The sequence below is a fragment of the Vulpes lagopus genome, chromosome X (genome assembly GCF_018345385.1).
Source record: "Vulpes lagopus strain Blue_001 chromosome X, ASM1834538v1, whole genome shotgun sequence".
In the NCBI taxonomy this organism is placed as follows: Eukaryota; Metazoa; Chordata; class Mammalia; order Carnivora; family Canidae; genus Vulpes; species Vulpes lagopus.
In genome coordinates this window covers 76,165,789-76,181,450 of record NC_054848.1, presented here as the reverse complement: position 1 = coordinate 76,181,450, position 15,662 = coordinate 76,165,789, and the positions used below count along the sequence as shown (strand labels likewise).

Here is a 15,662-nt window from a genome sequence, read left to right as displayed (position 1 = left end):
TCCCACCCAAAACAATTGTATGCCTGACTTTCACTAACTGTCTGAATATATATTACCTTTTGAATCTGAAAAACCTGTAGTATGAATTCAGGAACTCTTGAAATTTTATAACTTACTCCCTTTAACTTATGTATTTTTATTTGGCAAGCCAGTGATTTTGAAATTGTAGTTTCTTATGCTTATTTATTCTTTTGGTATGTTTTATATCATTTTTTAAAAAGATTTTATTTACTTACTCATGAGAGACACACAGAGAGAGAGAAAGAGAGAGGCAGAAACACAGGCAGTGGGAGAAGCAGGCTCCACGCAGGAAGCCAGATGTGGGACTTGATCCCAGGGCCTCCAAGATCAGGCCCTGGGCTGACGGCGGCGCTAAACTGCTGAGCCACCCAGGCTTCTCCTTTATGTCATTACAGATTTTTCCATAGCCAAATACAAGTTTGCATAGATTTGGTCCACTTACACACATTTTTATAATGGTGTTATACTTTCCATGTATGATACCAGTCTTTTCTATTTCACCAAGCACCAGAGCTTTTCTGATTCAATTTAAAAATCTGTACCTCCTCACTTTTAGTGGCTGTATTACAGCAACATTTTCCACAGGCACCACCCTGAAGAAATGGTTTTCCAAACTCAGTTAATTTTATCTACTTTCCTGTCTTATGCTTTTACCTTTCAGGCAGTTATCAAAGAAACACCCATACTTTGAGCTGCAAAACCCAACTTCTCAGTTCTTCAAAACTTACCTCATACTCTATATCCCTTAGCCACTGCAGGCTGACTGGATAACTCACTCCTGTACAAACTCCTTTTCCAACTCCATGCTTTTCTTCACACCACCCAATCTCTTTCACACATTCCAAAGCCCGACTTAATTGGGTCCTTTTTCTCTGAGGCATGCCCTGAGTAGCAGCCCATGGTAAGTTTTGCATTTAAAGTTATTAGAATAAGCTTTTTCAAGGAACATATTATTTATACATTAATTACCTGTATGTGTTCCTGTGTTATCTTTGCTTCTGTATCTTAAGTTCAGGGATAAGGGTGACTTCTGACAACTTTAACACAACTTTATTGAAAACACAAACAAAACTCAAATAGACCTCAATAAACTAGAATGACAATCAGAAGGGTAGCTGCCTTACTCACGATGGCTCAGTTCACTTTAGCTTAAATACTAAATGTCACAATCTGGACAAAAACACAAATATCAACAAATGTGCTTTCAGTTCTAATATTCATTTGGCATCAAAATGATTCAGCTCATACAGTGTTGGGTAAAGTCAGTGTTAACAATAAAGATGTACATTACAACACAGAACCAACTATGTAAATCAAAACATTATTCGAGGAATTGTTAACTCAGGAACATAAGGACAAAGGCAAATGATTAACCATACTAATTTTATTGGTCTGCCTCAGGGTCCTTTTGATCATCTGTTTTGCCTTGCAGTTCCTTAGCAAATTCCTCAACTTCATGGAATGCAGAAATAAGTGGCTCAAGACTGAAATCATCATCAGTGAACAGTACTGTCTCCTTTTTGATATTGTTACCAATATTCTCAAACATCGCTAGAACTTGAATATTGTCATTTGTCTCTTTCCTGTTACAAAGGCCCATAAATTCTGACATTGCTTTAGCATGGAGTAATTCTTTTGTCATGACAGGATTTTCAGACAAATTCATTAGCATTTTTAGAACATGAAACCTTGTTTTGGTATTGCCCATGGCTAACAAGGAGAGAAATCCAGACATATACTTGGCAACCAGTGTGTGGTAGTCAGTAGTTGTAGTGAGATGTCTAACCATCCTTATTCCAGATAGCTGTTCAGGGGAATCTAAGCTGTAAGCAAGGGTTTCTTCACACACTTGACATACATATGTCTGAATCATGTTTAGATTTGGATAAGGTGGAGCCAGGCGAATCATATTTTCCAAAAAACTTGTCCTAACTCGGGACGAAGGATAATTGAGCAAGGTCTCAATAAGTGAGACAACACCTGAATCCCGAATGAAATCTCGAGTAAATTGAGAAGCACTTCTCATACCCATTGTAATTTCTGATATTTCATGAATAAAAGGATCTTGGATTTTGTCCATTAATAGAAGGAGTTCTTCAAATTCTTCAGAACCAATTTTAAGCTCACATTGTATGCAGCTACAGGACCAACTCTCAGGCTCTGCACTCTCCCTGGCCTTGAGATGCTCCTGAATTTCTCTGACAGACCTGTAGGATGGATCATACTGAAATGGAAACTCAGGTTCAGGCTGATCAGGCTGAAGCAAAGATTCCTGCTCTTCCCATTCTGGGGTAAGTTCCATGTGCTTGGGCTTTCCTCTAAACATTTCAGAGAACAGAGATGCTGCCTCTTTTGGAAACCTAAAGGGGATTGGAGATGGGAAACCAACCCTACCCCACGGACCAGGCTTGAACCGAACAGTGACCTCTTCCCAGCTCTGGGGCCTGCATGAAGCATCAGGCTCCTGCTCAAATGAACACCCAGAACTGCAGATAGCCCTGAACACAGGGCTAGGATTTGATTCAAAATGGGCCTCATCTCCTGCCCAGAACCAGGACCCCACTATGGCCTCATCCTCCTCAGCTACTGTCCTGGTTTCCTGGCTGATCTCATACCCGGCCCCAACAACTATCCCTTCCTCATTTTCTGGTCTGGACTCACAGGTAACAACAGTTCCAGTCTCATTAATGTCCTTCTTTCCAGACCAGAACCAGGACTCAAAAATTATCTCATCATCCTCTGAATTGGATACACAGCATTTCTCTGCTTCTATGCTGGCTTCTTTTGCAGCACAGAACCAGGATCTAAAAAGGATTTCTTCTTCAGTCCTTGACCTGCTCTCACCTGTTGCCTGATGCCCAATCTCTATACTGTCGTCTTCTTCAGCCCAAAACCAGGACCCAAAAATGACTTCCTCTTCCTCAGTCACTGGCATGGACTCGAAACTGACTCCTGCCTCCAGACTGGCCTCTTCTTCAGCCCAGAACCAAGAACCAACAGTGGCTACCTCCTCTTCAGCCTCTGGACTAGATTTGTTGCAGAAGCCAGCCTCCTTCCTAATCATCTCTTCTCTGGCCCAGAACCAAGACCCAACAATAGCTTCCTCCTCAGCTGCCAGCCTGTCCTCTTTTCTAGCCTCAGCTGCTATCTTGAGCCTGTCTTCATCCCCAGCCCAGAACCAAGAACCAATAATGTCTTCCTCCTTAGCATTTGGCCTGGATTCTTCTTTGCCTGTAGCCTCTCTAATGGTTTCATCTCCTTTCCAGAACCAGGATGTGATCATGGTCTCTTCCTCCATCAGTGGCTTGGCCTCTTCTCCAGTCCTATCATCTATACTGACCTCTTCTGTAGCCCATAACCAGGGCCCTATAATGGTCTCTGGGCTTGTGTATTTTCTGGACCAGAATGATGAATCAACAGTTTCCTGTTCCTCCTCTGGCCTAGACTTCCAGCTGCTTCCATTGGCAGTATACATGCATGGATCATCTTCATCCAAGAAGCAAGACTCATTATTGGTGTCTTCAGCCCTTGCCATAAATTTGCATCTGGCACCAGTACCGTACTTCATACTGACCTCTTCTGTGGTCCCAAACCAAGATGATATAATAACCTCTTCCTTGTCCTTCAGGCTAGACTTCTTGCTGATCTCAGTCCCCACACAAGCTTCTACTCCTTCCCAGAACCATGACCCAATGATGGGCTCCTCAGCTCCTGGCATGATGTCACAGCTGACTTTAGCCCCAGAATCTATCTGGGCTTGGTTCCCAGCCCAAAACCAGGACCCGAATATTGTATCTTCTTTATCTTCTGGATTGGCTTCTTCTACAAACTCAGCCTCTGTATTGACCACTTTTCCATCCCAGAACCAGGGACCAATAACCTCTGCTTCCTCAGACCTTGGCCTGGATGCACAGTTGGCTCTAACATCAGATTCTACACTGGCCTCAATAGTGACCCAAAACCAGGGCTCAAAAATGGTCTCTTCCTCAGGCTCTAGGTTGGTTTCTTCACTAGCCCAGAAACAGGAATCAGCAATGACTTTTTCTTTATCACATACTACCATAGATTTGGAGGTGGTCTCAGCCCCAGTTTCCATAATGGTCTTTTCCCCAGACACAAACATGGAATTGCTAATAGACTCTTCCTCAGTCCTTGGTCTGGATTTACTGCTGGCATCAATCCTCATACTGGCTTCTTCTTCAGTCCAGAACCAACAGCCAACAATGGACTCATCCTCCACTTGAGAATTGTACTTGACACTGTCCCCACCCACTACATTAGACTCTTCTGTAGCCCAGAACCAGGTCCCAATGAGGAACTCTTCCTCAGACCTGGCTTCTTGCTTGGACCTGGCCCTGGCCTTAGTTTTGGGCTTTTCCTTAGCTATTATTCTGGCCCTGGCCTCTTTCTTGGATTTGGGCCTTGGCAAGTTATTAGCCTTTTCTCCAGGCCAAATCCAGTATTCTTTTTTTACTACATTTATAGATCCAGACACAAAATCAATGTAATCTTCTTGCTTGGCCCTGTGCCTGGCCCTGACATTGGCCCCTTTCCTGGCTCTGGGTTTGGACCTGGATTTGGCCTCCTCTCTAGCCCAGAACCAGGACTTCACATTGTCCTCATATTCAGATCCAGAACTGGACTCATAGAGTTCTTTCATGGACCTAAACCTGGACCTGTTATTGGTCTCTTCCTTGGGCCTGGACCAGATATTAGTCTTTTCTCTGGCCCAGAACCAGGATGTCTTATTAGATTCATCCTCAGAGCTAGAACTAGACAAAATATAAAATTCCCGATTGGTGTTGGGCCTAGACATGGCCTCTTCTTTGGCCATGCTCCTAGATCTGGCACTGCCCTTTACCCTGCCTCTAGGATGAAAATTTGTACTGACCTCTTCTCCACTCCAGAACCATGAATTCAGATCCTCTCTGTGTTCACACTTGTGAGAGAACTCTTCTTTGGATGTAGGCCTGGGGTACCACCAAGACCCCATACTGGTCTTCTCTGACCCAAACAAAGGCTGTATTCCTGATTGGAACTTGACTTTGGTGCCAGAAAAGGACTCAATGTCCACACTGATCGGTTCCCTATCCAGAGATAAAATCTTAGATTTAGCAACTGACCCAGATTCTGTACTGACCGTAGGCCAAGCTGTGGCATTGGTCTGGGACACTCCCTCTGTCTTCAACATTGCTTTACCATCAAATTCAGTCTGGGCCCATGAATGGGCTTTATCTATGGGCCTTGCCCCAGGGATCACCTTGGCTTCTTTCTTAGGATGCACCACACCTACTACCATATCTTCAGCTTTGGGCTTTACACCACCTACTACCATGGCATCAGATTTAGGCCTTGCCCCAAGCATTACCTGTACCTGGGTCCTAACCTTGGGTCTGACCACCAATGGGACTTCATTCTCTCTTTTAGCCCCACCCCCAACCTCTTCTCCAGCCTTTTTTTCAGGCTTTGCCTGGGCAGTAGGTTCAATATCAACCCTAGTCATGGTATAATTTACAGAGGAGGCCCAGTTAGGTAGCCCTACCCCAGTCTCAGCCTCTACTACAGATCTCTCCCAGTTTTGTATCTTCACACTCTAATCTTTCAGTGATTCAGGTGGTATAGTTGGAAACAAATGTTAGAGTCAATCACCAGTCCAGCAGTCAATTAACCTCCTTCCGAAGCCTAGCCTCAGTCAATATCACAAAGTGCAGAAGAGGCACAATCAAGCTGGGGAACGATGAATGTTCCTGGGTGGGTGCAGACCTGTTGAGGGTGGTGGTCAGCAGCAATTCCAACACCACCAGAGTTGCCACTGGAGGTGGATCTAAGGAAAGAGAATGACATGGGGCTTTGAATCTCTACTAATTGTGTTGCTCCATACAGGGATTCACAGAGAGAGACTGGACTTTGAATGTTTAGTGGGACAGTTAGACTAGTAGAAAGTCTTCTGTCACCCTCATTTCACCCATGTTTTACCCGAGTTTGCCATGTTATTTGCTTAATACAGAACAGGTGTGAAATTGGTGAGTGTTGGCAATGAGAGAGGTTTGGGAGCCCCCTAGAATACCCTAATCATTCTTGGGCCTGTGTTGATTTCCACTTCCCCACCCAAAGTTGAACCCACTTTCATACCAACCTGTATGGATGTGGTGTGATTTCCCCCTCCTTTCTTGATTCCAGTGTTAAGCCCTAAAGCAGCCTGTAGGCTATCCTAGTAATAAGTAAAAATAAAGGAGAGAATGGAGGATGATAGCTAGATAGATAAGAGGGCATGCTGACCTTTGATGTAAATCTCTCTCTTACCATAAGAGTTCAAATTGCTGTTTCCTATCTCCTGGTCTTTGCTCTCAGGTAGGTCTTCTCCTCTCCTCCACAGCCAATCTACACCTACCCCAATATTGCTAATATCTCCTGCAGGAAATAGACAGGGACATGCTGTGGCAGTGTGTAAATCTGGCAGCAAGCAGGAGAGGTGGAGGAGACCCACTTGGATCAAAGACACTTGCTATGATCTTACTCTATAGTACTCCCTTGATTTACCCACCTTCACACTAACCTCCAGAGATTTGAACCAGTCTCCTTCTCCTCTCCTTCCTTACAGAAGTGAACAGCCTTAAAGCAGGTCTATGGACAGACACAAAGGCAAACGTTTAGGAAATAATGGTGGCAACTGAGTGCTTAGCTGACTGAACAATACAAAGGTTAAGGATATCCATATTATCTTCTAACATTTAGCGTTCTGTTGATAGAATATTCTCATTTAATTTAGGCCCTCTGTTTCAGGGTTCTAAGTAACAACTCCTCACATCACTCACGTCCAATTATTCCCATCTCCAATTCTGCAGATTCACCATTAGGTGTTCAAAATGCCTTGCTCTGTACTACGGAAAGGAGGAAAAGTACACAAAATACTCCAAAAAACAGAATGTGACTGGGACTTGTAATTACGACTTCTGTCTCACCCTCACCTCCTAGTCCATCTTTTCCTGCCACAAATTTTGGGTGGAGGTGAGGAAGGAAGACAAGGGAAGTGCTTAGAAAGCTAATACAAAGAAGAATTTTACAAGGTATTCCTGGATGCCTGATCTGTTCTGGTCGCAGTCACCCCACCCCGATTCGGGTCTCCACACTGGCTGCTGCCCACCGCCGCCTCCCCCCCCCCCCGCCCCCCCCCCCCCGCCCCAGCTCCACACACACCTCCAGAAATCCAGGCCATCGTCCTCCTCCTCCTTTTTCTGAAGCCTCTCCTTTACAGATGCACCCTGCGGGACGAAAGCGCCAGACCTACCGCGCAGAGAGACGACTTTGGCATCAATCAGCCGCCTGTGGTAAGGGACGGCACCCGCGGCGCGGGCCCAATAGGGCCCTTTCCAGAATCAGGGCCCGGCCCGGAGTGGAGTGGCCAACTCCACCCGCCACCCGCTCCCGCCAGCGGGGCACAGCTCTCGGACGCCGCCCCCCTCTCCCGCCCCGGCGGCTTCCCTGGGCGCCCCCCACCCCAGCACCCGCTCCGCCATTTCTTCCTCAGCAGCCTCCCCCCAGAGCTCTACCCCGGCACAGGCACCGTCGAGGGCGGGTCGCGGGTCCCTGGAAAGGTGGCTGCGGAGTGGAGGGCGCAGTTCGTCTCCACAGGATCCGAGGGAGCCAGCCTCTCCGGCCAGCCCCCGTGCCCTGGGTGGGCCCGGCCCGCGCGGGTCGCCGCCTCTCCTCGCCAGGGGTCCCGTGGCGCTGCGCACCTCTCTCAGGCACCAGCTACGACCGGGTCGCCTCCTCTTTGCCAGGCTGCCAGGGTCTGGGGCCCGGGAGGGCTGGAAGCGGGCGACAGTGGGGGCCTCCCCGCCTCCCCCACCCCACGACACCCCCACTTGCCTTCACAGGCTCAAGGTGCCGGTCGTTGGGCTCCCCCTCCTCTCAGAGCTCCTCACCCGGATTCCCACCGCCTTGCGCGCGGCCACAATTGCAAAGAGGCGTCCCGCCCCCCCCACCCCCGCGCTGCCGCACCAAACTGGGCAGGGGCTGCGCAGGATGCGGCACGAAACGCTCGCGGCGAGGGTGTCGGGAAGGGGGGCGGAGGGATACGGCACGAATGGGCTCGACGCCCCCTCCCCGGCCCACCCTAGTTCCGACCCAGAGGGGGCGGGGCCGGGAGGAGCCCCGGCCTAAGGGGCGGGCTCACAGCAGCCCGCCTCTGCAGACAGACCTCGGCCGCGACCACCCCCTCATTGCTGGCACCGCGATATGTGGGACCAGGGGACCGTTAGCGGGGGGGGCTAGCATCGAGAGACCGGGGGTGAGGGGGACGGCGGGGGGGGGGGGAAGGGCGGAGAAAGTGCGCTGCAGGCAGCAGCGGATGGATACCAACCGCCCCTCGGTGTGGGAGAGCCCCCAGGCTGCTCACCGTCTGCCTGCCCCCCTCCCCCATTCCGTCCGCCACCCTCACTCGAGGCTGGTGGGCGAGGGCCTGTCAGGACAGCAGGCTGCAAGGGGAGAGACGACCTAAGCCCAGACTGCCCCGGAGGTCCTGGGGTGGCCCTTTCCTTCATTGCTTCGCGGGGCCACGGAAGGGAGGAAGGTGGGCGGGGGTTCCCATGGAGGCCTCACCACTGCGTCTTTTCTAATGGAAGGAGACCTACACACCTGTAACCTGAGGAAACCAACCACTGCTCTGCGCCCATTCTTTCTGCCACACTGCTGTTTCCCCCGCCTCATTCAAACCGGTAACATGGACGGGATGAGCACTGGGTGTTATTCTGTATGTTGGTAAATTGAACACCAATAAAAAATTAATTTATTAAAACAAACAAACAAACAAACAAACCGGTAACATGCTTTGCCATTTCGCGGTCCTCACAGTTAGTTGCCCAAGACGGAGGGCCGTTTTTTTCCCTATCAGGACCCGCACTGGGTCATACGATCTTTCCTGTCTGTTGCCCCCGTGGCCCGGTGCCGGGCTGGTCCTGGCTCCTCTTCAACTGGGCTATCAAGTCTCTTGCAGTCCCATCCAAGCTCTCACGATCTTCGGCAGAGTGGAAATGTGGCAGGGATTAGAACCAGCTTGGATCTCAGCCACTTGCCATACACACCTGTCTAGTTTCCCCAGCCACACTTTGGAGGAAGGCGTCATCCTGTACCTACTTCCCCAAGACAGAAGCCTGGTGGTTCTTGAATCCTCTCATTTCTTTACCTTTACATCCTTCCTGTCGTCTTGAGCCCTTCCTTTCTGTGCTCCATGGCACAAACAGAGCAACATGTTTAAGCTCCACTGTGGTTGAGCACAAACCTGCTGGTGCCCATTTTAAACCCAATTAAATGGCACTTTCACTGTGATAGGCTGAATAAAGGTCCCTCAATGACGTCCATATCCTATTTTACAGAACCTGTAAATATGTGATGTCACAGGGCAAAGGAGAAGATTGTTGATGGAATTAAGATTGCTAATCAGCTGAATTTAAAATAAAAATATGCTGGGCCTCTTCCTGGCCAGTGTTAATTACAAAGGTACTTCAGATGTGGAAGAAGTAGGCAGAAGGGCCAGTGTCACAGTGAAGTAGAAAGAGAAAGCATTGCTGGCTTCGAAGATGAAACAAAACCAAGGCCCAAGGAATGCAGGTAGCTTCCTGATGCTAGAAAAGGCAAAAGCATTTCAGAGAAATGAATCCTGGCCATCGCCTTCATTTCAGACCAGTGAGACCCTTGTTGTTTTCCCAACATCCAGGACGGTAAGATAATACTTTTGTGTTATTTTAAGCTGCCAAGAATGTAGTAATGTGTTGACAACAGCAGTAGGAACTGAATTTACTCACCATGTTGATAAAGTCCATTCCCCTTGACTTCCTTTACTTAGCCTTGAACCCCTGGGAAGATCACCTTGGGGGCTCATCTCTTACCCCTATAACCACCCTCTCCAGCAACCCCCGTCTCTGTTTTCTAAAGAAGAGATTTTTGCAGTGGCCTTTGAGGTTTATCTTGAAGAAAGTCTCCATTTGCTGAAAATCACTGATGTTTTTGAGGATGAAAAGGGAAGCATATTCTTTCCAGGAATTTTCAGATATTTTCATTTCAAGTTTTGTTTTTATTTTTTTTTCAAGTTTTGTTTTTAAACATTTATTATAACTGTGCAATATTTAGGTGATAAAAATATCTGGAGATGATTCTATACAATATCTGGACTGACAGTGGATATCAATTATCAGAGGAGGGCTTCTTTTTACTGTGCTGTTTAAATGGCTTTAGTTGAATTGTGGATCATTTTTTTCTTTGTTCCATAGCATACCCTCTTGGTTGAATGCCAGCCTTGAAGAAGGGAGTCTGAGCTCTGCTGGGATCTGTGGGTGTGTGTGAAGGTCTTTACTCCCTGAACTGTTCTTTCACTTTCTTAAAGTCTCTGGTGCCTTTCATTAATTCAAGAAATACATATGAATATCTTTATCCTAGGCACTGGAATTAGAGTAGAAACAATCGTGAAAGAAATCCCTGTTTTTGTGGAAGCTACATTTACTTGTAGTTTCTTTTTTATCTTTCTTATTCAATTTCTTATCCAAAAATTTTGTGGTTATACCAGCATAAAGTTGTCTGATAATTACCAAGGTTATCAGGTATTCATCCCAAGACATATACTGACAGAGGAGTGGATCTACCAGAAGCTGACTGGTTACAATGTGAGACTTTGAAAATTTGTTGGACAATTTGTTCTCAATGGATTTACAGAACAGGCCCTATCGCTATTTAATATTAATTAAACTGTGAAATGTCCTATTTTATGCCCTTTGTGTGTTAGCACTTTGTGTGTATAAATCATATAAGTGCCATCTTTAATATGTGAGAACATATAAAAGATTGAAACATGATGGTGTCATATGTCTCTGTGGCTGCTAAGTAATAGTCTATTTACTTCCTTCTAAAAGGAATTCTGGTCTGATTGCAACAGCCAAAGTTTCACTCCTCAGTGTCTCCACTAGCACCTATATAACATTGACTAGCCTCTGAAATCTTGTGTAAGTGCATGACACTGAGCTTTTGATTTCCAAGTTATCCACTTCAAAAAATCATCCATTATACTATATACAGAAACTCTAAAGAGTTCATCAAGAACTGTTAGAACTGATAAACAAATTCAGTAAAGTCAAAGGGTACAAAATTGAAGTAAAGAAATCTTGCATTACTATATAGCAATATTGAAGCATCAGAAAGAGAAATTAAGAAAACAATCTCATTTTACAACTGAACCAAAAATAATAAGATACCTAGGAATAAACCTAACCAAAGATGTGAAAGACCTGTACTCTGAAAACTATTAAACACTGATGAGAGAAATTGAAGACAACACAAAGAAATGGAAAGAAATTCCATGCTCACGGATTGGAAGAACAAATATTGTTAAAATGTCTATGCTATCCAAAGCAATCTATACATTTAATGCAATCCTTACAAAAATACAGCAGTATTTTTCATAGAATTAGAACAAACAATCCTAAAATTTGCATGGAAGCACAAAAGACCCCCAAGCATCCAGAGCATCCTTAAAAAGGAAAAGCAAAGTTGAAGGCATCACAATTCTGGACTTCAAATTATAATACAATGATGTAGTAATTAAAACAGTATGGTACTGGCACACAATCAGAGCAATAGAACAGAATAGAACGCTCAGAAATAAATCCATAATTATATGGTCAATTAATCTTTGACAAAGGAGGCAAGATTGTCAGTGGGAAAAAGATGTTTTCAATAAATGGTGCTGGGAAAAATGGACAGCAACATGCAAAAGATAGAAACTGGATCACTTTCTTGCATCTTATATAAAAATAAATTCAAAATGGATTAAAGACCTAAATATAAGACCTGAAATCATAAAAATCCTAGAAGGAAACACAGATAGCAACTTCTCTGACATCAGCCATAACAAGTTTTTCTAACTAAGTCTCCTGAGGCAAGGGAAACAGCAAAAATAAACTATTCGGACTACATCAACATACAAGTTTTTGCACAGCAAGGAAGCAATCAATGAAACTAAAAGACAACCTACATAATGGGAGTAGATATTTGCAAATGACATATCAGATAAAGGACTAGTATCCAAGATCTATAAAGAACTTACTAAACTCAACACCCAAGAAAAAAACAATCCAATCATGAAATGGGCAAAAGACATGAACAGAAATTTCACCAAAGAAGACATACACATGGCCAAAAAGCACATGAGAAAATGCTCTGCATCACTGGCCATCAGGGAAATACAAACCAAAACCACAATGAAATACCATCTCACACCATTGAGAATGGTGAAAATTAACAAGACGGGAAACGACAAATGTTGGAGAGGATATGGAGAAAGGAGAACCTCTTACACTGTTGGTGGGAATGTGAACTGGTACAGCCACTTGGGAAAACTGTGTGGAGGTTCCTCAAAGAGTTAAAATTAGAGCTACCCTATGACCCAGCAATGGCACTACTGGGTATTTATCCCAAAGATACAGATGCAGTGAAATGCCGGGACACCTTGCACACCACAATGTTTATAGCAGCAATGTCCACAATAGGCAAACTGTGGAAGGAGCCTCGATGTCCGTCAAAAGATGAATGGATAAAGAAGATGTTATATACACACAGTGGATATTACTCAGCCATTAGAAACGACGAATACCCACCATTTGCTTCGACGTGTATAGAACTGAAGGGTATTATGCTGAGTGAAGTAAGTCAATCGGAGAAGGACAATGTATGGTTTCACTCATACGTGGAATATAAAAAATAGTGAAAGGGATTATAGGGGAAAGGAGGGAAAATGAGTGGGAGAAATTAGGGTGACAAAACATGAGAGAGTACTAACTCTTGGAAACGAACAAGGGGTAGTGGAAGGGGAGGTGGGCAGGGGGATGGGGTGACTGACTGGGTGACGCGCATTGAGGGGGGCACTTGATGGGATGAGCACTGGGTGTTATACTGTATGTTGGCAAATCGAACTTCAATAAAATATATATGTATATTTTATATATATACATATATACATATATATAAAAGAACTTACAAAATTCAACACCCAAAAAACAATCCAATGGACAGAATATATGAACAGAGATTTCTCCAAAGAAGACATCCAGATGGCCAACAGACATATGGAAACATACTCAACATTACTCATCATCAGAGAAATGCAAATCAAAACTACAATGAGATATCATCTCACATGAATTAGAATGGCTAAAATAAAAAACCCAAGAAATAGCAAGTATTGGCAAGGATGAAGGAAAAAAGGAACCCTCATGCCCTGTTGGTAGAAATGCAAATTGGTGCAGTCACTGTGGAAAACAGTAGGAAGTTTCTCAAAAATTTAAAAATAGAACTACCCTATGATCCAGTAATCACACTACTAGGTATTTACCCAAAGAATACAAAAACACTAATTTAAAAGGATATATTCACCCCTATTTTTACTGTAGCATTATTTACAATAGCCAAATTATGGAAGCAGCCCAAGTGTCCAGGGGCAGATGAATGGATAAAGAAGATGTAGGAGATAGATATAGATAGATTAGATATAGATATAGATATAGATATAGATATAGATATAGATATATAGATAGTGGAACATTATTCAGCCACACAAAATAAGTTGGAGCAATAGAGTATAATGCTAAGTGAAATACGTCAGTTAAAGAAAGACAAATATCATGTGAATTCACCGATATGTGGCATTTAAAAAACAAAACAAAAGATCAAAATGGGGAAAAAAACAAAAAGCAGACTCTTAATTATAGAGAAGAAACAGCTGGTTACCAGAGGGAAGGTAGGTGAAGAATGGGTGGAATAGGCAAAAGACATTAAGAGTACACTTATCTCAATGAGCACTCAGTAATATATAGAATTGTTGAATCACTATATTGCATACCTGAAACTAATAAAACTTTGTATATTAACTATTAAAAAAAACTGATACCACTCAACATCTTAAAAATAAATAATTCATTCAAAAATTGGGGAGAAGACATGAACAGATGTAGAAAGCCAAATGGAGTCTCTCATGTTAAGCAGGAGTCTGTGTCAAGCAGGGGCCTATGTCAAGCAATGACTCAAGGAGTTAAATACACTACAGCCATGAGATATTACAGAGACCAGCATCAACTGACACCACAGAACTGATAACAAGTAGAACCAGAGGAAGTCTGCAGGGGCTCAAGACCGATTAAATCCCTTTAAAGGGGGTAGGATTTTTACAGCAAACTGTTATAGACTCTTCAGACATGACCCCTTTATGTCCGACCACTTAAAAAAAGGCAACTGCCATCAAAGGCTCTGCCCAATTGATCTCCAAACAGAATGGAGATCTTTCACTGCTTGAACATAATATGCAGTTAGTGCCAAGAGCCAACCTACACTGGCCTTATCTCAACTGTGTGCTCACAGACTAACTTCCCATTTGGTTCATTAACTTCCTATGCCCTTCTTTTATCTTGTTTGTTGTGTGGTTTGCTTATGTTCTGCTCTATGTGTTATGTAAAAAGCCAAGTTTAATCACAGAGTTTGGAAACTGGAACCTGCTTTATAACTATGATTAACTTTGTCTTATGATTGAATAAAACTGACATTCTGGAAAAATACAAGTCATGTATGCACCTTTATAGCATGCTCATGACAAGAGACATTTTTTTTTTCCAAAAAGACCTCCAGATGGCCAAGAGACACATGAAAAAATGCTAAACATCATTCATCATCAGGAAAATGCAAATGAGATTTGACCTCAGACATGTCAAAATGGCTAAAATCAACAACACAAGAAACAACAAGCACTGGTGAGGATGTGGAGTAAAAGGAACCCTCTCGTATTGTTGGCAGGAATGCAAACTGGTGCAGCCACTGTGAAAACAGTATGGAAATTCCTCAAAAAGTTAAAAATAGAACTACCCTACAATCCAGCAATCTCACTATCAGGTATTTACCCAAAGAATACAAAAACACCAATTTGTAGAGATACATGCACCCTTATGTTTATATCAGCATTATTTACAGCATTATTTCCAAAATATGGAAGCAGCCTCAGTATCCATCTATTGATGAATGGATAAAGAAGATGTGGTATAAATACAATGTAATATTAGCCATAAAAAAGATCAAAATCTTGCCATTTGCAGTGACATGGATAGAGCTAGAGAGTATAATGTTAAGCAAAATAAGTAAATCAGAGAAAGAGAAATGCCATATGATTTCACTCATATGTGGAATTTTAGCATCACAACAAATGAGCAGAGGAAATAAAAAAAGAAAGACAAACCGAGAAATGCTCTTAATTATAGAAAGAAAATAGTGGTGACCATAGGGCAAGTGAGTAGGAATATGGGTTAAATAAGTGACGGGGATTAAGGAATGCACTTGTGATTAGCACTGGGTGATGTATGGAACTCCTGAATCACTAAATTGTACACCTTAAACTAATATACACTGTATGTTAACTAACTGGAATTAAAATAAAAACTTAAAAAAAGACATACATCTCGTATAGACACACTGCTAGGTGTATGACCCACCTACTAGCAAAACAATCAGATAAGGAACTCCGCCACCCCCATCCATGAAGTTACCTTTCAAAATGCCCTGGTTAAATGAAACAACTGAGCTCTTGATTCATTCTGCTTTTTCCTTCACTGTCC

At 43.7% G+C, this 15,662-nt stretch overlaps 2 protein-coding genes across 13 annotated transcripts in view; both read right to left on the bottom strand.

Moving 5' to 3' along the window:
* LOC121482849 (G-protein coupled receptor-associated sorting protein 2) overlaps positions 1–15,662 on the bottom strand; it is a 139,563-nt gene that overhangs the window by 91,331 nt on the left and 32,570 nt on the right. The gene's annotated exons all lie outside the window — the stretch shown is intronic.
* Positions 1,057–10,340, bottom strand: GPRASP1 (G protein-coupled receptor associated sorting protein 1). 9 transcript variants are annotated; one of them, XM_041740811.1, is made up of 6 exons: positions 7,572–10,340; positions 7,219–7,305; positions 6,578–6,645; positions 6,325–6,432; positions 6,158–6,232; positions 1,057–5,845 (listed from the first exon to the last, which is right to left on the bottom strand). In XM_041740811.1, exon 6 carries the CDS (start codon positions 5,522–5,524, stop codon positions 1,406–1,408), a length of 4,119 nt encoding a protein of 1,372 aa, XP_041596745.1. In that variant the 5' UTR covers positions 5,525–5,845; positions 6,158–6,232; positions 6,325–6,432; positions 6,578–6,645; positions 7,219–7,305; positions 7,572–10,340; the 3' UTR covers positions 1,057–1,405. The 9 variants fall into 9 exon arrangements, with proteins under 9 accessions (XP_041596745.1, XP_041596746.1, XP_041596747.1 ...); XM_041740812.1 differs by having other exon boundaries at positions 6,158–6,432; positions 6,566–6,645; XM_041740813.1 differs by lacking the exon at positions 6,325–6,432 and having other exon boundaries at positions 6,566–6,645.